Source organism: Talaromyces stipitatus, genomic scaffold (genome assembly GCF_000003125.1).
Source record: "Talaromyces stipitatus ATCC 10500 scf_1105507295549 genomic scaffold, whole genome shotgun sequence".
Lineage (NCBI taxonomy): Eukaryota > Fungi > Ascomycota > Eurotiomycetes > Eurotiales > Trichocomaceae > Talaromyces > Talaromyces stipitatus.
In genome coordinates this window covers 950582-976481 of record NW_002990117.1, presented here as the reverse complement: position 1 = coordinate 976481, position 25900 = coordinate 950582, and the positions used below count along the sequence as shown (strand labels likewise).

The window sequence follows — 25900 nt, the reverse complement described above, 5'->3', positions numbered from 1 at the left end:
TGGAGGAGGCCTTCTTGAGATGGTCAGAGAAGGACCACATGCTGAAGATTGCGCTGCATAAACTGAGATTGGTAGTGTCTTTCGAAAACGCCATCACCAGACTGGCCGAGGACTCTTTGTCGCTCCTGACTGGTAAAGTTTCCTATGGAAAGCAAGTTAGAAATAAAGGTTCATGGCCAACAGTGTGATTCTGGAGGATAAGGGACATACGATTCCCTTCATTTGCGGTCCAGCGCCGATAATTGTAGTGACCGATATCATCTTCAAACTTCGCATCCCGTCCTAACTCCCGCAGCGCTTGTCGGCTGGAGTCGTATGTCATAGGCAAAGACTTGTCAAGTTCGTAGCCATACTCTGTACGGGTCACGCGCCGAAGGAGGGGTGTGTCTAATATGTCTGGTTTCCATCGCAGGAGAAGAGAAGAGAGATGTTTCGGAACTTGAAGCCGCCATATAATTTCCGGTGATAACTTAGTATTGAGGAACGCCCCATCGCGGAAGGCGTACGAGATGATTTGCACAATTGGGCAGTACGCCAGTTGATAATCCCCATGCATAAAGAATTGGGTTCTGTAGAGACGCATTAGTATCATGGGGGCCTGTGAAACACAGACAGGACCAGCTACCCATCAGTACCTTCAGGCCGCCCTTTAAGGTTGCGAAACTCGATGATAGCACAGAGGACGTCACGGTTGCCTTCTGGGTCTTTGAGAAAAAAGAGCTGAATATCGCGATAACATACTGTGTCTGGCAGATCGTTGGCCGAAACGTGTTTAGGGAGATCACTTGGGAAAGTCGAGCCCCGTTTGCGTTTGCTTAGGGACGAGTTATGAGGTAGAGAGGCTTTCTGCGGAAGGAGCACCCCTGGTCGAGTTCCAGTGATCGAAGGCCAGAGTTGGATCGTAGCAAATTGAATAATCATGCTCCCATGACGGAAAAACGTCGAATGAACCCAGTGATGGCAATAAATGACACAAAAGACATCTACGTCAAGTGTGTTTTTTTTTCTTCATGCGTCTAGAGATCTTGCGTTCAGCGGGGAACTCTTTATCGAGAAACTAAAGATTACATTAGCTCTGAATATATACAAATTAAGATGACAAACTTACTCGTCGCATCTGATCATGGACGTCGCCATTCATACGACGCCGTGCAAACAAGCTGAAGTACTGGCAAAGGTGGCGACGCCAATATTCATCGTACGATTGGAGCAGCTTCTTACGGGAAGTCTTGTACATCCAGTCAAAGAAGTTCATATAGATCGCTTTGTCCTCTAAGAGCAGATAGTTGATATATTCCTCTTTTGACCGGATGCAATATCTATTGACCGTTAGCGACTTCTAAGCTACCTTTGCAAAGATTTGATCTTACTTACTTTCGCCAATACCGCTCAACAATGGCGATCCCTTCAAGTGTCTTAGGCTTGTAGTTTTGGGGGGGGAACCATCCCAAACTTCGAAAGTATTCTAGTCTAGCTCGAGTCTCTTCGCATATAATAGGGTCCGTCCAGAACTGGTGCTCTTCGGGATTCGCAGGAGGGAGGGGTGGTGGTGCCATGGACTCAGCACGATCCGGATTCGAAGAAAAATGAGTGGAAGGAGTATGGGCTTTTGTAAGTGTTGGTTTAGCTACGTCCCGTATCACGAAGCGTAGGATATCGTAAGCTAGGGCGATCCAACTGCCCTACGTGGTGAGCCTTGCTATATAGCACGAAATGTAATATTATAAAAGACTGACCCCCGAAACTAGGGGGGGCCGGGGTGCCTAGATACATTATATGGTGTTGGTCGCTCTAGCGCACGGAGAATAGTAATCCCGACCAGTTCGCGTACGAATCGACGGCGTGCTACAGCGCCGTATAGTGATTCGTAAGATCGCTATTCAAACAGTAAGTGATTTTAGCAGCTAATGGATTGAGATTTGGAGAGAATCCTGGTTGAGGTAGGAGGATGGAGGATGGAGAATAGGAAGGGAAAGAGAAAAAAAAAAGGATGAGTGGCATCTTATATAGTGCTTGACCAGGCCAGTCGAAATTTGAAGGGCAGCTAGTGCGTGTGGGCGCAATGGAGCCATTTTCGACATCGCTATTAGGTGCCTGAGGTGAATCGGAACGGCCACTCAAACTGAGCTACGACGACGACGGCGTGGTCAGGGCGGCTAAGTAATGCTTGGCGGATGCAAAAGGCGCTTTATTGATACGAAGCACGTGAGGAGACCTTAAAGCGGCGGCTTCTCGCTGGGAGTTATTAGATAAACCGGATATCCAGCAAGACAATGTCAGATAATTCGGATATCCAGAGGCAGTAAAAGGAAGTGAACAATCAGAAGCCCTATCTTGTAGCCCCCAAAATTTACCCCTCTTGATGACTCACAAATCACCCCGCCAAAAGTGTCTATAAAAGACCTGGCTTTGAAACCTGATGGATAGAGAGAGAAGAGAACAGACATATACAATCTTGCTAGTCACTTCTTTTCTTTGATCCTGGTAAAACACTTTTCAGGATTGGCCTGGAATAAACCGACTAATCCGACAGGAGTTACGGGTGGAAATGACGCCGTAAGAGGCCTCAGTAGCGGTCATTTTCAGAGTCGATTTCACAGGTCCTCATATTCTAGTTGTAGTTTATGAAAATAATCAGAAAATTTGTGGTAAAAGCTGAAAAGAATCAGTATAAGTAGAATATCGACAAGATCATCAAGTACCTACTTAGGTTGACCAACACACCTGTGACTCACGAGTGTTAGTGGTTGCATAGATGGAACGAGTGAAGCTAATGGACGAACCGCCCCTAAAGTACCTAGAACATTTTCTGCTACGGGTTTATCCATGCTGATCAGGCATGGGGATGTCAATTCAAAAGATATAAAGTAGTGACATGGGAAATTAAGAACAAGAGAAAGCTTCGATGGTTGTGGTCGAGATAAGACCCGTTTATCGGAAGTTTTTACTGGAAATCTGATTGGCTACGGTAACGATCCGGAAATCCCAGCTTCCAAACACACAAATTGTCAATTAACGAACTCACGTCCCAAGGTTAACAGGTATCTTTTTGTTTATCCTATTCCATTAAGCTTGCGTCCGTATCGAGCGCTGTAGGCAAGGCTCGAGCGGTGCGCCGTTGGAGGAACACCACTAAGCCCTAGGGCTTAGGGGTATTCACCCTTAACGATCCCAGGGAGATATAGGTCGTCAACGGCTAATAGCATTGGGCCGGTTGGGCCTGCCTATAGGGCCCCATATAAGGATCCCGGATCGGTTTAAGCTGGTTGTGATTGCCAGATAGGCAGAAGGGCTTCGTCTGGCGGAGTAGGCCAAATGAGGGACCGAAGACAAAAATTTGTTAACTCACAGCGAAGAATAATTGACAAATCGGCCAAGATTTGGCCCCTAAGAACGGGTCCATTCCAATCTTTAGCATGGCGGGTGTTGATTTCACGAGGACCTTGCGGGTGAGGACCTTGGGGACGTAGAGACACCTTCGGCCAATGAGGCTCTCGTTCTGCTTCTAGAATCGAAGGAGATCTGGCTTAAACACGTGGTGCGGTAGCTTATTTTTGTTTTTATTTTTCAACTTTATTCCAACATCGTCCTTTGTATTCTCCTGCCCTGCGATGACCTGTATACCCTGATGTTGCGCCAGTGAAGGAACCATGCTGTGCTGCTGTCGACGACGGTGTTATCGGGGAACATATAGGCAACTATTGCTTTCCGCGATATTGCATCAGTTCTCATTCGTTTCACAGGTTGTTATGAACCTCTCAGCAGTGCTTGTGCTGCGACCTTTCCAAAAGGCGGAATCGACTTGGGAGGAGCGGACACAGATGAGAACTCCTAGTGCACAAAATCAGTCTCCAAAAATCAACATCTCATGTCTCTATGAAACTGCTGTTAAACTTGAAGTCGTTGTTGATATGGGCATGAAATGCTTTGAATCATTGCGTGGTCCCTGCTGAGGACGTCCTTCGCGAAGTTCTTGACTGTCTGGAGTGGAGATGATTTGCACCCACCAATTAGCGCCTAGGAAGTCTCGGGTTGAACCGTTGAGGAGTATGCGTCCTTTGGTGTATCGTGCCACGCTGGAGCAATAAGTAGCCGAAATTGTGCGGCCTGACCCCTTGGCTTTCCAAGGTTTTCTTTCTTGCGTTGGAAACGGACTCAACAGCACTCAAGCAACACTCAGTTTTTCCATCTTGAAGTTAGCTATGGGACTACACTTGAATCAATCCCAGCGTCTAGAGTTGGTGATTTCTATATCGCTGTGTTTCTTCATTGCAGAAATATCTGGTAACTTTCAAACATACTTTCATCCTGACCATGGATGTTCCTGACAGTTGTCAATTAGTTGGATTCTACACAAAATCTCTTGCCCTCGTCGCAGATGCCTTCCATTACGTGCGACTTCTAATTTTCCTTGTCCTATAATATTTTCAGAAGCTGATAAGCACCAGCTAAATGATCTAATCGGATTCGTCGTCGCATTTGCTGCTTTGAAGGTGGTTAACATTCTGCCAACACTTGTCCCCTAATCTAACGGAAAATCAGATCTCCGCAAAGAAAAACTCACCCCAAGACCTTTCCTTTGGCTGGCAACGCTCTCGACTCCTCGGTGCATTTTTCAACGGCGTTTTTCTTCTCGCCTTGGGTGTCAGCATTTTTCTACAATCCATCGAACGATTTGTTTCCCTCCAGCGTGAGTAGTATCTTGGTTACCAACCTCACAGTATGCTAATGCAGGAGCAGTCGTGGAACAGCCAAAGCTTGTGCTAATTATCGGCTGCGTTGGTCTTGCTCTCAACATCATCAGCGCTTCTTTCCTTCACGGTCGGTCCCTACAAACTTAATCCACGCTGGTTATCTGCTGATTTCTTTCTCCTTCCAGAACACGATCACTCCCGCAATGAGCTTCCAGGCGCCGCTGATACACCGGTGAATACAGAGGACGGGACAGGCCAGGTCAATATATACTCCAATCAGATGATATTATCTCCAACGTACTCATCTCCTCCAGGTCTTTGCAGTGCACGATAACCACCGACACAATAATCTCCAGCCAACAAAGAAAGGGTATGATCTCGGAATGCTCGGTGTTCTGATACATGTGCTTGGCGACGCTGCCAATAATGTTGGCGTCATCATCTCCGCGCTCGTAATTTGGCTCACTACATACCCGGCTCGATATTACGCGGACCCAGCTGTTAGTATGGCTATTGCGATTGTCATCCTTACAACGTCGATCCCTCTAGGTGTGTCTCCCCGGCATAATATACTCATACTGAAAGCTAAGTGGTGCGTATCTAGTGAGGAATTCAGGCAAAATCCTACTTGAAAGTGTCCCGAAGGGTATCAATCTAGGCGATATCCGACACGATCTCGAAACTGTGCGTTTCAAATCTCCTCTCCCTTACCAGACTAACTAACCATTGGCGATGAAACAAAGATCCCGGGTGTTTTGTCCGTACACGAACTCCATGTATGGCATCTTAACCAAGAGAAAGCTCTGGCATCAGTCCACGTCGCCATTTCCAACGAGACTGTTTCCGATTTTGTGCAGATAGCAAAGACCATGAATGATTGTTTCCATAGCTATGGGATTCATTCTGCTACGGTGCAGCCGGAGATGGGATCGATTCTGACCTCAGGGAGCGCGACGAGCGTTGACGGTCAGGACGACTGGTCGCAGTTGTGTCAGGTTAAATGCGGTGCTTCTTGTGAAGTGCTGACCTGCTGTGGTTAGTGCTACCTACTTATACGCAAAACATATCAAGGTATAGTCGTGAAGTTTGGATTAAAGTATTAGAGGGGTAATTCGTTCAGGTGAACGTTCGATGATGAGATTACTTAGACGGCACCGTATTAGTTGAGAAAAAAATCATCCAAGGAAGGGGACAATCAATCTAGCATTTGACGTTTCAAATGATGCCGAACCTTCAAGTTAGACAAAAATAATAGTCGGAAGGAGATTCTAGGACCCTACTACTTTAGAGCTCTAAAAAATCCACTAGAATTGAAGAGATCAAGTCAGGGGTAAACATCTATTTAGCCCTTTGATCCGTTAATCCTAGGTATTCCTATATTGGGAAACAAAAGAGAGATTAAGGAAACAGAGTAGACACGGTGGTTTCAGGGCTTTAAGGCAGGTCATCTCAACTAGAGCCAAGTCGGCCATTGCAGATTCGATGTGGTTGCATCGCTTTGTAATTCAGTGGCATACATGCAAGGTCCATGACTGTTCTGCTGAGCGGATCGAGACTTCACCGGACTTATCTTCATGATTGATAGATCCGGCGCCATCAAGATCGGTACACAGACCTTGAACATTCCCTCCTCTAGGCCCAACGTAGTGCCCAGATGAAACATGACATTGTTATGAGTCGTTGAATGTCCGCAGCTGAGTCCGTAGGCGCTTATTGACAATCGTATGTCGCTCAATAGAAGAATGTGGCCATAGATTTTGGTGCACACGAGGTAGATCTGTCGAGGCTGTGAAATCCTAGATTAATTGCTGTCCGCAAGGAAACGCCACGAACCCATGGCAATCAATACCCATCACCAGGCTTGGACTGACGTCCAGCCGCCCATGCTCGATATACCGGATCCTCACCCCTCTTGAATGCTTCCTTCTTCAACCGTGCCAACTCAGCAGTCTTTTCCTCAACTTCAGCCGTCAACAAAATACCTTGACTATCGTTTTCTGACGGTTGCGCATCTGCCAACTCATCCAAGCTCAGTCTTATACGAGCATCTTCATCCAATGCTCCATCTGCCTCTTGCCATTTCTTAAGCTCATTGTTGGCGTCACGGATCCTCCACAGTGTTTGATAATAATAATTTACTTCATTCTCTCCACCAAAACATATCCCAAATCCATCGCAAAGACAAGCGTTCTGCGATGGACAAGATACCTCCTGTCCAGTAAAAACCAAATGCCAAATATACTCCAATACCCTGCCAGACATCGTATCCCGCAGGTCGGTATTTATCAACCACTGGCGATAATGCAGAAATCTCTCACGCGGAATCGTTCGTACTCGTTCTCTCGATAGCGCAAACTGTGCACAACACGGTTGTGCGAGAACCTGGGGAATATCCATATTTGGAAAAATCTCACTCCAAGCTTTGGCTATGAGCCTTTCTTCCTTTTTGTCGAGGTCCTCATCGATTGCGCCTGGTTTGAGCCAATTGGGACATCCGGGTGACCAATAGCAACGCATGTTCATGTATCCTTCACGAGTGACTCTTTCGAGACTCAGACGACGCAGCATCTCAGCTGCGTCAAATTCAAAGATTTCTTCATTGTGCCACGCGAATTGATGCGCATGCATGAATGCCATGATATCCGGCAAGTTATCGTAGTTATCAATGATATAAGTCAAATAAACCATGGCTTCATGTCCTTTATTTTTCGGTGGATGTAACGGCGCTCTGGGATCATCGACCACGTATATGGACACATCCCAACCGGAGCCATTGAGTTTCGTCTCAGTCCATGTAGTATTTTCCTCCTTTGTTTTCGCCATAACCAATGTCTTGGAGTAAGGCGATCCTTGCTTCTTGGGAATACCAGACACAAATTCACTGATATTGAATGGTGGTGCAGACCCATCCGGCATATAATAAGAGGCTGCTGAAGATGGTCTTGAGTGAATGACATCTCCTAATCCCACTTTTTGGGGTATGCTACGCCATTTGTCACCGGAGAAGAAAAGATGCCATGCTGCAAGAATGAGTGTAAAGGTGCAGACTGAGATCCCTAGCCCGGGAAGAGCGTAGTTTGACCGATGCATAGGGTAGGTTAGGTATATCGAGGAACGTTGTGAGAATGTATCATTGAACGGCGAATGCTGGGATAAACATTTCTATTAGTCCAACAAGTACCGTAGGTGATTTTTATCGAGCCATACGCTAAAGTAAAGTGAGAACGACGATGTCAAGCATCTATGATTCTATGCGCGTCGTCATCAAGGGAAAAGGGGCTAGCACGAACACAGCCACGTGCTAATCCGAGATTGTCTTAGCTTCTCCGCCGGTCTCCGTTTGCAGGGCTTATTATTTTAACTTCTTCTCCAACATACACAAAAAACTTCTCAAGGTATTGACAATTGCTAATCAAGTACTATTAGCTGATATGCGCGTGTTGGAAGTCCCTAAGCTTTTTGGAGAGTCTGCCTGAGCGCCCTCGGCGAAACACTAACCACCTTACCCGTACCAGTGTCCAACTCGAACAGAAACTCATCAACACCAACATTTCCATACTTGTAAGAATCCACGAACTCCCAAGAGATCGATGATCCCGTGACAGGGCCAATGAATTTGTTGGAAGTTGTTGGAGAGCCAAACACGGCCCGAAAAGATTGCATTAGACATGACCCGTCTCGCTTCTGCTGTAAAGCTGTTGGATAAAGCCGGACCTCGAGGCTATCACTCCCAGTCAAAGCTTCGGCAACTTGGAGCATATCTTGCGAATCACTGACCCATTGCGTTACTTTGAGTCCGGGTCCGTTATCCATACTGATCACTAACGACGAATTCTTTTTATCCGTCCCTTGCCCACTATAGACTCCTGTATAAATCTGTCTAGCTTTCTCTCTCGCCGCCAACTCTAACGCAGGAATCAACGACTGAGCAACAGCATCTGTTAACGCTGCAACGAGTTCCGTAGTCCCTGGGCCAGCCGCAAGAATGGTGAATCCAATATTGTAGTCCGGTAAAAGAGCCGTCATAGACGAATAAGCGCCCAAGTCACCGGATTTAGTGTAGAGATCGACTGTACGTCCATCGACATTCTCGAAAGAGTATATTTCCCATGGTGCGCCGACGGAATAGGAGGGAGATGCTGTGTGTGTTATGGGTTTGAGCCATCTTCGTGTTGTTGCTGGGGATAGAAGGGCGTTGTTGAGGATTGCTCGGCCGACGGTGGAGAGGTCTTTGATTGATGCGTACAAGCCTCCGGCTCTATCATATAATAATTAGGAGTGTCATTGTCAGGAAAGGCTATTCACTTACGGAGTCTCGTCCCCAGCGCTCAAGTTCCAAAGACTGGTCGATGCATTCCGAGGTATGATTCCCACGTTATCCGCCGGTACAGTGTAATACGAACTATTGAGTCCAAGAGGCTCAAAAAGATATTCCTCTAATAAAGCATCGTATGTTTCGTTGGTGATGGCCTCCAAGGCATAAGATAAGATCTGTATAGCAGCATTCGAATAGATTGGTGTATATGACGTTGGAGCTATGGGATGTGTGTTTGTTATGCCGTCGAAGAATTCTGTAAGTGTCCAATCTGGTCAGTTCGATCCGGGATTTGCAAGTCCAGTAGAAGGAGATAACGTACGAGCTCTGGTACAAGGCGCCGTCACTCCACATGGCGGCGTCTCATTCTTGCTAAGAGACGGAAATCCTTCCCCCGTCAGATCAGGATCCATAGTAGCTAGATCCGAGAATGCGTCTAGAATGAATTAAAGCAATCAGCCACTGCCCCCAATTTCTCCAGATCCATGAGTGATTGGGAAAGACGAAACTGACAATCCCTCCCAACACCAGAAAGATGACTAGCCAACTCCTGAATCGTCACATCTTCCCAAGACACATAATCAACCGAATCATCGCCTGGAGCGGCGTTAATAGCTGCCTGTAACTCCGGCACCCACTTCGTAACCGGGTCATGCAAGTGTGCCTCTCCAGCGGTAACCAGAAACAAAAGCACAGTCCAAAGTTTGGATCCGCTGCCAATCCGGAAGACCGTATTCTCGTCTACCTCTTTTACCCCGGAGGATGAATTCTGCGTCGCAGGTGAAGTATAAAACCATTGAAACAAGGTATTGTTTCCGTTGTCCATTCCGATGGTGTCAGATGAAAAGATCTGGAGTGCGAATGAGGTATCTTCTGAGTTGATTACGGATCTGGAGGTAGATGTAGAGTTTCCAGCAAGAATGATGTCCTCAAGTGTTGTTGTAAGGTTCATGGTCATGTCATGGAATGCATTGTTTGAGGAAAAATTGGCAGCGTGAGGGAATACAGGCCCGAGAAGGGGACTATATCTATTAGCTTGGCCTTTGGCTGTAGCCATTAGACCTAATAATGCAAGTAGTGCGTTTTTCATCGTTGAAAACGTTGTTTGGATTATGTTTTGAATGTAATGAGTATTCGAGAGAAACGATTATGTCTGTTCACAGGCTCAAAGACCCCTTTTATCTGTCGAGGAATATTTTGATACTCCCGTTTCCACTTCGCATAGCATCATTCAGGACCATGATCAAACATGGAAGCCTTGACGTAGAGAGGCTTAGAATCAGTATTTAGTAGTACCAGTATAAACTCAATCATTATTTTTAGAATGACAAACTACAGAATACTGCAGGTCAGATAGGCACAGCATTTCTAGAGCCGCTAAACTTCAAACTACGAATAAGAGCATCTGGCTACTATCTCTAGGTATAGCATGATATGTCAGCATCTTCAGCATCTTCAGCATCCTGGCTGGGTTGCAATTTGATACATCTATTAATAGTAACCATTAAGTTAGGGTTAGATCCGCAGATCTGGGGCCATTTTCAGCCCCTATTAAAGACTGACTATAAAATACCAGCTGTATCCACGGGATAATCTTATTATTTGGATGCCTAATATGAGCTTAATTTGGTTTGCGAGAATAGAAGTGCAATGAGGAGAACTTGGAGTCATCTATTTTCTTTAGGTTCAGATGTGCGAAGAAAGATCAGGTTTATTCCCAGTTCCCTTTTTGATTGAACCGAGTACACAACCCTATTTGAGAGCAAGATTTCCTGGGAATTGAAAGATAAGTAAAGCGCCAGGTGTAATCACGTATATTCTTCATGATAAGGATAAATCAAGTTTCACAAGAAGGAATAAGCGGGAGGGTATGATGCATGTTTGGAAAAGACAGTTATGAAGAAGAGAGAGAAGAAGTAGAAAGAAGAAGACGCCCAGAAAATGATAATTTTTCGACAAAACAAATTACAGCTAGAAAGAAGATGGAATTCGTATCCTTCTGGTTTTTTTTTTTTTTTTTTTTTTTTTTTTTTTTTTGATAAAGTGCCTATACAAAAAGTGGGTGGTATAAAACCAAATCAATCTTCTCCTTCATCGTTGAGGTCTTCAACCGTTGTGGCTCGAGCCTTGCCTTTATCGTCTGATGACGAAGCTGCATCTGCGTTTTGACTAGATGAGGAGTCTGCGGGGATGTCATTCTTTTTCGAATGTTGAGAGTCGGTATTACGGTCGCCTCCCCATTGGAAAGAGGGGCTGATTCTATTGTACTCGTTTCTAGGTTTTTCTGTTTCAGTCGGTGGATTGGATTCGTTATTACTGACATGCAGCAGTTGATTATCTTGAGTCGAGGTGGTAGTGTCCGATAGCTGGTTGTCGTTGGAAGCACGTGGAGGAAGAGGTTCAAACAATCGAGGATCAAGCACGGAAGGTGGTATGGACGCTGTCGCGGGTGATCCAGCTGTTGCTGTGTTACTCGAAGGTTCTACTCGCCGCAACGGCGTTAATGTCCATCCTGGCGGAAGTGTAAGCCCCGGTGGAAGTCGACTGTCGCCAGCAGGAATTGGAGACGACGACTGGCCACTTAAATGGTGGATGGTGGTAGGTACTGTATTGTTTAGTGTCGACGTAGTCGTGGCAGCGGATGTAGGAGGGATAGCAGCAGATGTGGAGTGTGACTCTGGGGGTTGAGAAGTAGAAAGATTCTGTTGCGCGGTTCGTAGTCGCTGAAGCTCTGTTTGCAAAGCCCGTAAAACATGTAGTTGCTCTGCTGTAGCTCGTAGACTCTGGTATTCCTGAGAAATTTGTTGTTCAAGATTTGCCAGCTGCTGCTGGATGCTGGCTAAGTTGGTTGGCATCACCTCGGGTTGCAAAACATTGAAACCTTGTGGAGCTGCGTGAGGAGCTTGAAGAATTTGTTGAGGTTGGTGAGGTCGACCGCCGAAACCAAATCCAAACCCGATTTGTTGAGCGCCTGGGGGAATATTTACCGGCGGTGGATTGTTTCCATGAATCTGTTGATGCAAATTCCGGAAAACATCCCCTCGACCTGCACCGAAACCGATACGGAAAGGTCCAAATTGATATATCCGCGCCTGCGGTTGGCCGCCGCCAGCCACATTATTCACAGGTGCAGCTTGATTGGGGCCTAGTTGCGCTCCTGGGACCGCATTTGCGCGACCATCATGGTTTCCATTGTTCGCCGGATACTGTTGATTCCGTGGCACAACTACTGGTCGTCGACACATTGGACAATTTTGCTGCCGCTCCAGCCAGCTTCTGAGACAAGAGAAATGAAGAATATGACCGCATGGAAGCTTCTTTGGCCGGAGTCTCTCTGGTACGATTCTTCTGTGTCCATCGGCCGCTGGTTGTTGCCACGGAGTCATCTCTTCTCGGCAAATGATGCAGACATCCTCCCTCGTTATCTCTTCTGCCGTAGCATCGGGGTATCTTTCGTTCATATCTCGTGTCGCTGTGCGGTACTTCATGAAATCAACGAGACGCCGACCGAATGAACGGATAGTGACAACCACATCTCTCAATATATGAATGGGCAGGCCGTAGAATGTGAAGAGAATGGCGAAGAAGGTCAGGTACACGACAAGTTTGCAAAAGTCGGTTATAAGGTCTAGATAGAACACCCAGCGACCCTTTTCCTCCCACCCAGGAATATCGAGCTCCATCTCGTCTACGTCGTTTTCTTCAAGAAGGTTAGCCGGAAGCCCTTCAGCGCCGGATTCGCGGTGTTCGCGTATTGCTCGTTCCCTCTCCGAGCGAATTTCAGCCCTGCGCTCTGCTAGCTTGGCCATCTTCTGGCGGTACTTGATATATATTTCGACCAGTGAGATACAATACCGCGCCAGAGTTGATGTAGACAAAATGGTCAGGATGGCGAATTCAAAGCCAAACATGACCATCATGTCCGCACGAGCTGACTCCAGTACGGTCCTTACTGCATAGTCCAACATGAGAATATCGTAAACGACGGACAATACTAGCGATGTCGCGAGACGAGCATGGAATAAGCGGGGATTCGCCGGCGGTTGTTGTTCGAGGATTTCAACTCGGCCCTCACCAATCCAACCCCATACCTTGCCCACGAGAAGACAGACAAACATGACCAAAAACCAAACACCCAGCTCTCCACGGAATATGGTCATCGCAAGGCATGTTTCCGTCACGGCGAACCAGGCCTTCTCATACAGTTGTTCGGTCTCGATGGGGCGTAATCGTCCGTATAAGAGTCGCTGAAGGCCGTAGAGAAAGTATCCAGTAGCGACGAGAAATAAATTCGTCAATATCTTTATTCAAGTGCAATGCGTTAGCCCGATGAGTCTTATGGCTGTTCGTCAAGAGCCTACTAACCATGAGATTGGCGCTACTCTGGGAAAGATAAACTGCAGCTGCATAAAAGTTGGATCGCTGGTGCAACGCCTTTAGAATCACACCGGCAGCTAGGGTCGCCGAGACCTAGATAACGCGATATCAATACCTGCTAAATATCAACATAGTGGCGATGGTGGTGGTTGAACTCACCCCAGCGTATGCCGCTAATCGCATGCTTGGTTGCCGATATGAAGCTCACTCGACAATTACAAAGGGATCATTGGTAGACAAGCTGCTTAGCAGGAAGATAATAGGAAAGACACACTCGAGTTAGGAAGGCATTCTTTATGACGAATAATAGCACAAAGGCGATGAATCGCAAGCTGTGCAGTTGATGGTTAGCTGTCAAAGTCGCGTGTCGAACAAGCCAGCTATCATTAACGAATTATCCGGAGTTGCCAATTCCCGGCGTCTGGAGAGTACCCCGCTTATGTCAGCCGCTTGACAGCCCAGGCATCATCATTTGTTACCATTTTTCTTCAATATTCTATATTTTCTTAATTTATACTTGATTCTTTGACGATGAGCTCGTAATCTTTTTTAGCTTGAATATTAGTTGAGGTCGAATGTTGCGTCTTTAACCGAGCTCTGCACGTGACTGCCGATGACGCGGAATGAACGAGACGAGCAACCTCCTCCTTGATAGCTCGTATCCCTTGGAGCTTCTCCTTCATTACGATCAATGTGATGGGAGCAACACGGCAGAGGGCCTATCCAAGCTGCAGAGCTCTCGGAACAACATGAGGAATTGTATTTGACTGTCCATCGAACCTATACTCTATAAGATCGTTTTGTTTATTGTTTAGAGCTTCTTGGATAACACTAACAAGGCAACATGGCGGCGCAACATCCACCACTATTTACTGCATCGCGCTTGCAGACAGCGACCTACCTGCTCGGTGTCTGTCCTTTCTCTATCGCTTTTTTGGTTTTTCTCAATTCGTCCATATCATTTGTGGTGACGGATCTGATTGGGCTGGAGAAAGGCGAAGGAGATGCTGTTGGATCACTCGGGTTTGCTGATGAGCTGTTGGCGCTGATTGCTTGTCCGGTTTGGGGATTACTGTCTGATAAGATTGGAGTGCGTTATGTAAGCCGTTGCCAGATTCATGGTCTATCCTTCGACAAAGTCTGACTGTTTGGTTTGCTCAGGTCTGCACTATCGGATACACGATCATTGCGCTGTCATTGGTCCTTTTCGTACAGGCATCCAATGTCTACCCACAGCTCCTTCTCGGACGACTTTTCTTCAGCTTAGGGGGTTCGGCTGTCTCAACCATGGTGACGGCTACTCTGCCTACAATTACAGGAGGCAATCTTCCTCACCAAGATCCTCCTCATCAACGACGCTCAAACCACGCTTGGAGACCATCTCTTTCATCAGAGATCACCATTACTCCATCTCGCTTCGAACGGAGTCGCTCTCGAGAGCAAATACCCGAACCGGCTCCAACATCGTCGTCTTCTCGACTTGCAGGATTTGTCGGGTTGTTTGCAGGTTGTGGTGCTCTGATATCACTTGCCGTATTCTTACCTCTCCCTGCATACTTTGAGAAATTTGAGAAATCCGGTTCCACACCAGCCCAGGCGATTCGACAGAGCTTTTATGTTGTTGCATCTGTGGCACTACTAGTTGCGATCGCTTGTTTCTTTGGGCTCCGGAATCTTCCTGGGGAGGAAGAGAAGCATATCCAGTCGCTTTGGCAGGGCTCCCAGTCAAATGAAGAATACCCCGGCTTGCGGACAAGGACAACCACCAACTATGGTGAAGATCTCTTACACGCACTTAAACTCGGTTTTTTACATCCTGATATCTGCTTGGGCTACATCGGCGGGCTCGTTGCTCGCGCGTCATCGGTCGCAATATCCCTCTTCATACCATTGTTCGTCAATTACTACTACCGAAAGCTGGGATTGTGTCAAAAGACTGATCAGGACAAAGTCCCTTCAGGCGGTCTTGGTGATATCAAAAAGTCATGCCCGGAAGCCTATATACTAGCGTCAATTTTGACTGGCGTATCGCAATTGGTAGCCTTGCTTACTGCTCCAATATTCGGTTACTTGTCCGAAAGGTCCCGTCGATATAATCTACCATTACTCTGTGCTGCGCTTCTGGGGATAGTAGGATATATGACTTTTCCTTTGATATTCAATCCGCAACTCCAAGTACCACATGTAAATGGTGGTGAATTCGCTATCGTGTCTTCTATCGGCATTAGCCAAATCGGCGCTATTGTCTGCAGCCTTGGAATTCTTAGCAATGGAGTTCTGAATATCGGTTTTAGCGACAATCACCAGGGAAGTGGAAGCGAGTCATCGCAAGAACCAACAGACTCCATTCAAACTGCTGATGAGAACAACTCTCACACCGAACATGATCCACTGATTGCAAAACAGGGTAAGAGTCTCGCCTCTTCGGACTTGAAACATTTGAAAGGGTGTATTGCTGGAATATATTCGCTTTATGGTGGAGCCGGTATCCTCCTGTTGACGAAGCTGGGTGGGCTACTCTTTGATGTGTCTTCGACTGGAGCACCATTTTATATCATGGCTACTTTTAATGCGATCTTGTTTCTGGCAGGAATTGGATGTATTGTGTGGCGGTCTAGAAAATCATGACGACATTTACGCTCAAGGAAATATCGTGGTTCGGACATGTAACATAAACTGAAATTACATATGCATTGTAATTGATCAGAATTAACTCAAGAATCTAAACAAGTTATACTATCTGTGAACTTTCATCTGAACAGTAGATATTTCATAAAAATAGAATAATAGTAGATGTTCATCGTGCAGTGCTCACACTCCACAGCAACCTTGTTTATTCAACCCCGCTCATCTCCACCAGAGAGTCCGGAACTATTCACACCACATACCTTAATTGAACTTCACACCATGCTTATGGCGACGACTTAAGGGTCTACTACATAGAGTCCAATAAAACCCAGATAGGAGGTCAATCAAAATGAATCTTGGCTTAACAGAAAGTCTGCCCTCGCTCGTCTCGAGACGATTCGTGGCAGCAAAAGACTCCGGAAATCTGATATTCTCAGCCACCCAGCTTGCTATACTAAGCAGTAAGCGTGGTATAGGTGTATGCCCTTCATCCTTCTGCCATCTAAATGAGAGAATGAAGAAAAAAGAGAGATCAATAATATATCACAGTACCAACTCCGCTACTGTCCAGCTCTAGCAAAGAAGCCAGAAACACAGTCCCAACCTTCAAACCCAACCGGCCCAAAACCAGACCCGTTCGAAAACCCATCTACAGATTTACTCATTACCGAGGTACCATCAACTTCAAAGACTCATTTTTTGATTCTGAACAAGTTCCCTGTTATCCCGAATCATTTCATACTTGCGACAAAACGGTTCGAGAAACAGACCGATCTTTTGGAGAAGGAGGATTTGGGGATTGCGTATGCTTGTTTGGAGGCTTGGTTTGATGGTGATGATGATGGTTTAGTCAGAAAAGAGGAAAAGGGGGGAGGGAGGAGGTTATTTGCGTTTTTCAATTCGGGGGAGGAAAGTGGTGCATCGCAACCGCATCGACATCTACAGTTCTTGCCGATTGAGGATATGCGTGCGCAACTAGAGGATTCAAAGTCAGATAATTCATCTGTATCTTGGACGCCGTTAATTGATCTGTTCTTGACCTCGACGAATGTGCAAATCTCTTCATCTGGGATTCGACATCTACCCAATCTACCCTTTCAAAACTTTGCGCTTCAGATCCGATCTCCTCCATCTATCGATGCATTACACGAAATGTACGTAACCCTCTACCGAGCCGCTCTCCTCGCGTCAAGGATGACATCTCCAGAGGAAACGGCACGAACCTCCGGCCCAGCTGCAATAAGCTACAATCTCGCAATGACGAGGGACATCATGATGATTGTTCCCAGGAAGAAAGAGGCTCATACTATTCCCGGATTACCGGATGCAGATGCCGTGTCGTTGAATGGGACAATATTAGCGGGGACATTGATGGTGAAGACGAAGGAGCAGTGGGATCATCTAAGGAGAGATGCGGAGGTGATTAGTGAGTTGTTTGGGGAGGTTGGGATAGCTAGCTATTCAAGTCACCTATGAACAACCTCTGTAAATATAGGCATCATACAATAGCCTAAGAGAGAAGAGTCTGCATAGATCCATTTCATTTCATTACTGCATACGTCTTGCAACTTCCTAGCTATCTTGTCTTGGGATTCTAAGTACATCCGAGCTACCTAGCTACGTACTGATCGGAAGAAGAAGGAAAAAGAAATCAAAATTATAAACCGGTACTCCCCCGAGATCATAATGGTATCTTCCCGTCCAGCTGATACTCCTATTTGACGCCTTCCCGGAGATCTCAATCATCGGTTTGAAAAATAAAATCACATGAAGAAAAAAAAAAATTGATAATGAAATGAATGTAAGAAGATTGTCTGGCCGTGAGTCTCATGGGTCTCATCACGTCGTGTTCACAATTGGGTCTGATTCTCGTTGGTATTCTTCGTCAAGAGAAGAAGAGAACGATAGGATGGAGAGAGAAATCAGACCTGTTGGGCGCGACCAGTCACCGCGAACCACTTCTTCTTGGTGGTCATAGCGCCGAAGCGATAGGTTCCACCGTGGTTGATAATGAATTCACCAACACCCTTCCAGGAGATATCTTTCTCAATACCCAAAGGGAGGGTTGAGACAGTGTACACCTTGCCAGGCTCATGGCGGTAGATTTCTCCGTTGGGTTTGCGACGAGGCGCCGTGTTATTTAGAAGTGTGGTGGCTTGCTCCAAGACACCTTGCTGGAGAAGGACGATCTGTATGTTTTCGAGGTGTCAGTAAATGATTCCTTTGTAAGCAACGAGTGAGAGGAAATTGAAGGAAAGAGAAAGCCAGTGGACTCACATCTATCAAGGTCCATTCTGGTTTGCGCACACGCTCATGCTTTTCCTTGGTGCAATTACGGAAACGACCACGAAGAGTCGACTCAGCGGCAGTCCAGCCTGCAATCGCGCGAATCTGCCCATACGACAGTTTCAAGCTCTTTCCCATGACAATGTAACGGTCTCTAGCAACGTTGTCGCCTGGTGTTGGGATTGGGATTTTTCGCATTTCTCGCAGTTTGAGGGGTGGGATGGTATCCAAGACTCTCTGCCTGTCACGCTGAGCCGGTGACAAAGGAGTAGTGAACGAGCTGGAAAAACGCCAAGAATCGGACTCGTCGGTCGAAGTGTCGGTGTCGGTGTCGGTGTCGCTGGCCGGGGATCCCTGGTCATATGGGACTGGGACGGTAGATGTCATTACAACATAGTGTCCTCCCATACCCTGAGCCCCTGGATTTTGAGCAAATGTAACGTAGCGGTATCGCTTGTCACGACGACGATAAGCGCCAGGCCTCACCGGAGCTCCTGGAGGAACCATTGCGGATTCAGGGATATGGTGGTGAGTCAATGAGCAATCAGGTGTGGGTGGCATAACCCCTGAAGCTTCCAGGGTTGCAGCCCCCCTGCCTGAAGGAGTACCTGGGTCAGGCATGGCTGAAGCAGGCTCGATGGACGAAGGTACCACGTATGAAACAGGTGCCGGAAAAATGGTTGTAACCTCGTCAGCGGACATGAACTGCTGAGGAGCCCCAATCTGAGGTCCCGTCATACCTTGGTTTGTGGTAAGACCATAAGTAACAGAGCCATAAGTAGAGTCATAAGTAGCAGCGACATAAGCAAAAGGTTGGGCATGCTGGTAGCTTTGTGCAAAGGTATGGTACGTGCCAACTGGATAGTGAACAGAATGGTCGTCTGAAGTGACCGGAGTACCGTTTACAGGAACCACGTCGACAGAAGGGGAGGCAAGGCCACTGACAGAACTGGGAACAAGGCTAGCAGCACCGGCAGTAGCACCTTCAGCTGTTGCCCAATATGACTGAGTGGTCCAAGCCGAGTTGACAGGATACATGAGAGATGCAGTGGTGGTTGGGACATGAGAATAGCCAACGCTGTCCTGTTGAAATGCAGTTGAGGACGCAGGATATGCAGATGGAATGCCTTGGGGAGCAAATTCATGAGCATAATTGGCTTCCATAGTCTCAGCGCTGGTGACAGGCTTGATGTTCATGACAGGAGTGGGCTCAGCGAGAAGACAGGGAGACAACGGTGCAGGCCACGCAGCAGCAGGGCTCAACGGGGCCTCAGAAATAACAGGATTATCACGATATGGGTTAGAGTGGTAACCACCCATGCCTAGAAAGGCACTATCAACATGAGTAGACTTGGGAGACATGATGTACGGACGACGCTGGATGTCAACAGGCAAATAGGCGCAGACAAGGGCCCTTGTCGAAGGTCTTGAGGGGATCAGGATGACAAGATTGTGGTCAGAAGAGTCCAAGGCGATATGAGGAAGTGATGGTGAAGAGAGATGAAGAGGAAAAAAGATTCTGTCGAGGAAGATTGACAGAAATAGAGGGTGGCTGGGAGGAGAGAAGATGAAGAGGAGGGAAGAAGAGTGGGAAGAGGAAGAAATATTTGGAGGGGAAAGACGAGGCAGGGGGAAACACGACACGACCTCGTCCTCGTCAGAGCTCTCTGGGTCCCCCTCCCTGATTGGATCTCATCTGTTCACCTGTTTTTATATCAATTGAGATTTGATGTTGACAATATCAGCTGACTGTCCTTTCTCAATGTTCTGACTGTCAGAATAGATAAGGAGGTCAGATGCCAGATGAGATTTCGAGGAGAAGATTGCCCAGCCTCAACATAAAGGAAGCAAGTCTAGTCAATGTCTTACTACTAGTTCGACGCTTTACAAGGCCTGCATAGTATAATAGTAGTATAATTCTTCATCGTACTATTCTTTTCTTATCCATAAACCACTATCTAGGTAAAAGAGATCTCCTTATATAAGAGGATGGCACCATAGACGTCGAAGATCCGCATCAAGAACAGACGGACACGTTAGTATGCCTTAGTCTGATGTTCTAGAAGATTTCATTTCTTTTTCCTACTGCTGTAAGTGTCTACGTAAGAATTTTAGAATGCTTGTACTCTAGATGAAACCGAAAGAAACGAGACTGCATGAAGAGTAGTCTGCAACAGTAGCCACTAGGTAGACCCAACGTCGAATCTGTAGACCTATCGGAAGTTGTCGACGATATTCCGATCTTGAATTTCTTACGTCTCGTGTGGGTGAAGCATTTTTCCTTTTTATCCCGCCTCGTTGGACGCAGAGATGGGATAAGATCTCTTCTAAGTCAAAGTCCTCAGTCTCGTCTGATTGGGTGTGTATGGTGTGTATTCAGCCTTGTAAGAACCCTTATATGTACTTCCAGTGCATATTGTATTTATTTTCTTCTAGAAGGGTTTCTAACTGTTCTAGGGGTTTTATTCTGCCTGGGTTCTGCAGCAGTGGACTCGAGGAAGTGCAATAGTGAGATGCGAGACATGCGTGTTTTGGTTCCTGTAGGCCGGTTAGACGCGCATGGGAACTAGTTTCCTGCTCATAGCGAGAATTTGCTTATTAGAACGCCTGGAGAACTCTGCAGGAAGTTGAAAAAGCAATACAAGGGTGAATAGAGCGGAAAAAGCAAAAACGGACTATACACGAAGGAAGAAATCCTCTAGAAGCCTGCAAAAGACTGGATTTGGAATCAGAGTTAACGCAATAGTCAACCTACATGTCTTAGCCATTTAGCCACTTGTCTACTGCAAGAAATCACCTCAAAACTATCTAGTGGGCGAGAATGACTGCCAGAAATGTTCCTTGGTGGTTGAGTTTTGAGCGCTTGAATATATTATTGGGAAAATAATATGTTGGGGCTTTTGACCAACTAGACCAAAAAGCTGCGCGCATACTAGGTGATCTAGTATGGATGTAAATAGCTGGCAAAGGTGATATGTGATGTGAGGTGATATTCCCAACATAATACATGGTCGATTCGACAGGTAAAGACCGCCCCAATATTACAACAGTTCTCAGAGTTAAACTAACTAGGAGCAGGTTACGAGTTACTCGAGCATTATTACATCTTCCAGTGCCCTGCAGATACCAAACCTTCCGATCCAACACATTGTCGTCAGTGTGAACGTCGTACGATTCAGGTAGCCTTCTAGAAACGATCTCAAGTCATGATTGTGATATCATCCAATATAACAGATCATTATGCATTAGATCCAATCGGTTCAGATGTACCGCAGATCGCTTGATATTTTGATACGTCCCGGTGAGATATGAGACGCGGCAAGGCGAATTCTCCGTCTGACTGTCTTAGATGCGGCGAAAAGTAAGCATTTGTTCGAACTCATAGACCTAGATACATAGTCAAAGTATCACACAAAAGCAGTGTTATCCAACCTTATCCTTTCTGTCACAGACCGAGTGGTCTTCATTTGCGCATCGATCCTCGTGTATATGAGCAATCATTCCCCATAATAGTTTCAACGCAGAGCCCGTTTCATCGCATCAAGCCATCTCAGTGGCGCTTGTATATCCCCGATTCTCCAGCGTCCGGATGCAGGTATCCCCCGTTCCGTGGACGCTTCTGCAGCTTCCAGGACGGGAGAGATGCAGCGTGCATCAATGGGAAATGCACGATCTAGCCCTTTTTTGACAGTGTAGACTTAAAAATCAAAAAGTAGACATGGAACTGACCCCGATTGGCTAGTATGAGTATTGCTTGAAAGTGCAACTAGACTCTGGCCATATATGCATCGAGTCTGCAAGTTGAATATAGCCTCAAGTGATGCATGTTAGGAGCTGATAACTTTCGATGGGGGCTATATAACACATTTCAGCTGGAAATAAGAAAATCAAGAAGGAATAGAAGCAAGCAGAGAGTAATCACCGGAAATAATGTTTTGTTGTGAGGATTGGGATGATAAACTAAACATAAAGAGAGCGGTGAATAAAGCGGTGAGCAAGTTCTGCCTGTCACTTTGCAGCTCCATGATGATTCCCCGCATAAACAGGTGCCTCTACGACTAACAGATAATTCACCTCGCTTTCTACACTATATAGCTTGTTATGAATAGCTTCAAGGTTCTTATTTTTAAGTTCGCCTGAAATATCTCCGTATTAGGAAATTTCTGTGCAAATTAGGGCTCACCAGGGTGGTGTGACTGGCATGATCACAAGGCTCAAGACTGCAACGACATCTCAGCCTCATCTTAAATTGACCTCCCACTTCTATTGTTCTGCACACTCACACCAACTGAGAACACGCACAGACTGTTAGAGAATACATTACCAAGAAGTCCTCGAAGGATGAGTTCATCCATCAAACTCGTCTCTTCAAAGGCGAGCGATGGTTACATTGGAGAAAACATTCAGGCTGATGGGAATGAGAACACCTACATCAAAGTTGATGGTAAGCATGGCGACAGTTGAATTTTCTAGCGTGGATGCTTGGTCCTAATACGTGTTTTAGAGGCACCAAAATTTGATCTAGAGTCCTACATCGCGAATTACAAAGGTACGGTCCTTATTTTCTACCTCGAGCTCCCCAAACGATAGTCACTCATCGAATCGATCAGGTCGCACGCGTTTCGATCGATTATTTCTCATAGGCAAATGCTCAACCATCTTATCCGCCGATGCCCTCAGACTAGCGGTAGGCGAAGCTAAATCCGGTAAAGACGTCGAACGATACGTGCAGGCGGTACAAGCCTTGAGTCAAGTGGCACCAAACGACCCGGACGCCGTTCTTGACCAACGCTGGGTTGATATCACGCGACAGGCTGTGAGGGCCGAGACAGACAAACTTGAACACGAGCTGAAGGGCTACAAAAATAATCTCATCAAGGAGAGCATACGCGTACGTTCCCTACTATACATACCCAAAGAAGGAGGCTGATTTGTGTAGATGGGCACCGATGATCTAGCTTCACATTATCATTCTATTGGCGACTTGGCAGCTGCATCAAAAGCTTATGCTCGTTTGAAAGACAACTGCACTACACCCAGTCACTTTGCAGCCATGCATCTAAAAACGATCAACGTGGCTATTGACCGTGGCGACTGGTTTGGCGTGCAGCAAGCTGTCGCTCGATACCGATCAGGACCAAAGCCAGAGGATGAGCATTCCAAGAGTGCACCAAAGATATCTTCTGCTTCGGGTCTGGCTCAGCTTGGACAGGGAAATTATCTGGAAGCTGCGAATCAGCTTCTCAACGCCGATCCCACGCTGGGTGATACTTACAATGAGGTTCTCACTGCAAACGATGTCGCTGTCTACGGTGGATTGTGTGCGTTGGCTTCCATGGATCGAAACGAGTTGCAACGCCGCGTGCTAGAGAACAGTCAGTTTCGAAACTACCTCGAACTAGAGCCTCATATCCGCCGGGCGATATCGGCTTTCTGCAATTCCAAATTTCGGGCCTGCTTGGATATCTTGGAGGAATACCGAGCAGATTACCTACTCGACATTCATCTTCAACGCCATATCCCAGCGTTATACAACCGGATTCGAACCAAGTCCATTCAGCAATACGCCCTCCCATTTAGTCGAGTTTCTCTTGAGGCTATGGCAAAAGTCTTTGCACCTGAAATCGTTGGGGGTGTTGCGTCACCCACCGATATCAGCTCCCCGTTCGTTCAGGAACTGATCAAGTTGATTGAGAATGGCACATTAGACGCACGCATCGACTTAGAGAAAGGGCTACTCGTTTCGAAACAGATGGACCTGCGTAGGGAAGTGATCAAGGAAGCCTTGGAGAGTGCTGAGGAATACGTGAATGAGGCACATCTACGACTTATCCGTACAAATCTTATCAATGCTGGGTTGGAGATTCGTGTTGCTCCTTCAGCGCTGACTACAGAGGAGGCGACAGGACGGACACCATGGAGTTAAACTGTGCAAAATGCTTTCAGGAACCCATATTATGGCTAAATGGACACGACGACATGATTAGATCGTAGATCATACAATACAAAGATAAATAACGGCTATCAGGCTATTCTCAGTAAGATCACAGCTTAGCCTCTATCCGCGGTAGAAGTTTAAAATCCTCCCACTGCAATTCCAGAAAATCCCATATTTGATGGAACCTATTCTCACATATTAGTCCCCTTTCCACAATCCTTATAACTCCCAAGGGACTCTTACCGATCACTTCCAAAAAAGGGCTCCTCCCCCAAGACCTTCCCACCCTCAGACTTCACAACCCAAAAGAACGGCGCTCCATACGCACCTCTATCTATCGCCTCCTGCGTTTTGGCTGTTAGTGCATCTTTCCATTTCTTATCCATCGCTGCGGTGACAATCTCATCTGCCTGTTCGACCGAGAAGCCTGCCGCAGGTGACACGAGTAATTGGCGAAGGACATCTGGTTTCGAGATGTTGAGATGTTGGTAGAAGAACCATTGCCAATACAAATCCAGGATCTTCTCAAATTGGGTGAGTGGATAGGTGTGTTTGATGTATGTTAGCGCTCGTTGGGGCTGACATCAATCAGTCAGTTTTCTTTCACTTGTATTTTTCCGAAGTGAATGGTTAGGACTTACGAAAATAGTAAGAATAGGAAAGAAATCAGGCTGCGTAAACGGCTCAACGTTCCAATATTTGATTCCGCGCGCGAGTTCGAGTTGGCCGAGTTTGGCTTTTGCGGGGACTTTCCAGGGTGGTGTGTTTCCTGAAATCAAGCATTATTTCCATCAATACTTCACTCATTATATTGAAGTGAGGTTCGCAAACCAGAGCGATCCATGATTCCGCCTAGGAAGATGGGATGTGATCTGTCGGTTTCATCAGTCTGCAGTCCGTTTTGATTGATTGGGTGGAAGATGACTTACTCAACAGTAACGCCATAGCTGGCAAGTTTATCGCGAACTCTCTGTAGATGCACAAATGCAAAGTATGAATATGGTGATACTGTAGTTGATTAGTATAGCTTCAAGGTAGATTGATCGACAGTCTCAGACGCACCGCAGTCGTAGTAAGCGTGGATGATGCCACCCATTATTGCGTGCTTGCTTGATGTATGCTATGCTAGTGTTGCTTAGTAAAATTGGAAGCTTGCAGTTATGGTTGAAAATATTTATATGCAGTTGTTAGACAAAGGGATATCTCAACAGGTCATTTGGGGAAGATGTCTTGTGACGCCGCTTTTGTTGTGGTTGGGCCGAGGTTCAGATTGGCCATACCCTGAAAGACCTCAGAAAGCTATACACTCGCATTTCCTGAAGGTCATTTGAAATTTTGGAGGAAGTAATCATTCTGCCCGATCAGCAACTATACATATTTAAAACCAACAGCTATAAACTATCTGTAGCTCGACAAATATACCATCGTGTACATACTTGAATAAGGTTAAAGCGGCGAATATTCCGGGTATCACCTTAATGTTCACGAGCCATGACAACTCTCCGAGCAACTCACCTTAGTATTTGAATTACCGTCGATAAATATATCATTTCAGCATGGATGAAAATTCTTGAATATTGAGCAGTCTCTTTCATGAACCACCTCGGCTAGAGTGACGGCTAAGCATGGAGAATAAATGATCACTCATCATTAATCGCCATT

At 46.3% G+C, this 25900-nt stretch overlaps 11 protein-coding genes across 11 annotated transcripts, besides 2 other annotated features; 4 read left to right on the top strand and 7 right to left on the bottom strand.

Moving 5' to 3' along the window:
* Positions 1-23: 23 nt before the first annotated feature.
* Positions 24-921, bottom strand: TSTA_012260 (uncharacterized protein; the record flags this gene model as incomplete). Its single annotated transcript, XM_002483306.1, has 3 exons — positions 24-142; positions 211-569; positions 626-921. The coding sequence occupies 3 exons, from the start codon at positions 919-921 to the stop codon at positions 24-26; spliced, it is 774 nt and encodes a 257-aa protein (XP_002483351.1).
* Positions 922-988: 67 nt separating this feature from the next.
* On the bottom strand, positions 989-1556 carry TSTA_012250 (uncharacterized protein; the record flags this gene model as incomplete). The annotated part of the gene is made up of 3 exons (XM_002483305.1): positions 989-1057; positions 1109-1319; positions 1375-1556. The coding sequence occupies 3 exons, from the start codon at positions 1554-1556 to the stop codon at positions 989-991; spliced, it is 462 nt and encodes a 153-aa protein (XP_002483350.1).
* A 2047-nt stretch (positions 1557-3603) lies between these two features.
* On the top strand, positions 3604-6115 carry TSTA_012240 (cation diffusion facilitator family metal ion transporter, putative). The gene is made up of 8 exons (XM_002483304.1): positions 3604-4284; positions 4343-4392; positions 4449-4493; positions 4543-4690; positions 4805-4953; positions 5009-5243; positions 5299-5378; positions 5438-6115. Exons 1-8 carry the CDS (start codon positions 4203-4205, stop codon positions 5732-5734), a joined length of 1086 nt encoding a protein of 361 aa, XP_002483349.1. The 5' UTR covers positions 3604-4202; the 3' UTR covers positions 5735-6115.
* Positions 6116-6147: 32 nt separating this feature from the next.
* TSTA_012230 (uncharacterized protein) lies at positions 6148-7784 on the bottom strand (the record flags this gene model as incomplete). Its single annotated transcript, XM_002483303.1, has 2 exons — positions 6148-6403; positions 6544-7784. The coding sequence occupies 2 exons, from the start codon at positions 7782-7784 to the stop codon at positions 6148-6150; spliced, it is 1497 nt and encodes a 498-aa protein (XP_002483348.1).
* A 360-nt stretch (positions 7785-8144) lies between these two features.
* On the bottom strand, positions 8145-10099 carry TSTA_012220 (beta-lactamase, putative; the record flags this gene model as incomplete). The annotated part of the gene is made up of 4 exons (XM_002483302.1): positions 8145-8952; positions 9004-9265; positions 9332-9445; positions 9523-10099. 4 exons carry the CDS (start codon positions 10097-10099, stop codon positions 8145-8147), a joined length of 1761 nt encoding a protein of 586 aa, XP_002483347.1.
* A 648-nt stretch (positions 10100-10747) lies between these two features.
* Positions 10748-13676, bottom strand: TSTA_012210 (RING finger protein). Its single transcript, XM_002483301.1, has 3 exons — positions 13546-13676; positions 13375-13479; positions 10748-13310 (listed from the first exon to the last, which is right to left on the bottom strand). Exons 1-3 carry the CDS (start codon positions 13567-13569, stop codon positions 11088-11090), a joined length of 2352 nt encoding a protein of 783 aa, XP_002483346.1. The 5' UTR covers positions 13570-13676; the 3' UTR covers positions 10748-11087.
* Positions 11013-11046: a microsatellite.
* Positions 13677-14070: 394 nt separating the features above from the next.
* On the top strand, positions 14071-16071 carry TSTA_012200 (MFS transporter, putative). Its single transcript, XM_002483300.1, has 2 exons — positions 14071-14485; positions 14548-16071. Exons 1-2 carry the CDS (start codon positions 14231-14233, stop codon positions 16012-16014), a joined length of 1722 nt encoding a protein of 573 aa, XP_002483345.1. The 5' UTR covers positions 14071-14230; the 3' UTR covers positions 16015-16071.
* Positions 16072-16363: 292 nt separating this feature from the next.
* TSTA_012190 (bis(5'-nucleosyl)-tetraphosphatase, putative) lies at positions 16364-17490 on the top strand (the record flags this gene model as incomplete). The annotated part of the gene is made up of 2 exons (XM_002483299.1): positions 16364-16492; positions 16564-17490. 2 exons carry the CDS (start codon positions 16364-16366, stop codon positions 17488-17490), a joined length of 1056 nt encoding a protein of 351 aa, XP_002483344.1.
* Positions 17491-17929: 439 nt separating this feature from the next.
* TSTA_012180 (uncharacterized protein) lies at positions 17930-19662 on the bottom strand (the record flags this gene model as incomplete). The annotated part of the gene is made up of 2 exons (XM_002483298.1): positions 17930-18203; positions 18292-19662. The coding sequence occupies 2 exons, from the start codon at positions 19660-19662 to the stop codon at positions 17937-17939; spliced, it is 1638 nt and encodes a 545-aa protein (XP_002483343.1). The 3' UTR covers positions 17930-17936.
* A 192-nt stretch (positions 19663-19854) lies between these two features.
* Positions 19855-19934: a sequence feature (CT-rich).
* Positions 19935-22354: 2420 nt separating this feature from the next.
* Positions 22355-24326, top strand: TSTA_012170 (COP9 signalosome subunit 1 (CsnA), putative). Its single transcript, XM_002483297.1, has 4 exons — positions 22355-22744; positions 22805-22849; positions 22911-23191; positions 23240-24326. Exons 1-4 carry the CDS (start codon positions 22642-22644, stop codon positions 24224-24226), a joined length of 1416 nt encoding a protein of 471 aa, XP_002483342.1. The 5' UTR covers positions 22355-22641; the 3' UTR covers positions 24227-24326.
* On the bottom strand, positions 23240-25423 carry TSTA_012160 (DSBA family oxidoreductase, putative). Its single transcript, XM_002483296.1, has 6 exons — positions 25301-25423; positions 25168-25246; positions 25070-25110; positions 24880-25007; positions 24482-24816; positions 23240-24423 (listed from the first exon to the last, which is right to left on the bottom strand). The coding sequence occupies exons 1-6, from the start codon at positions 25332-25334 to the stop codon at positions 24345-24347; spliced, it is 696 nt and encodes a 231-aa protein (XP_002483341.1). The 5' UTR covers positions 25335-25423; the 3' UTR covers positions 23240-24344.
* Positions 25424-25900: the final 477 nt, after the last annotated feature.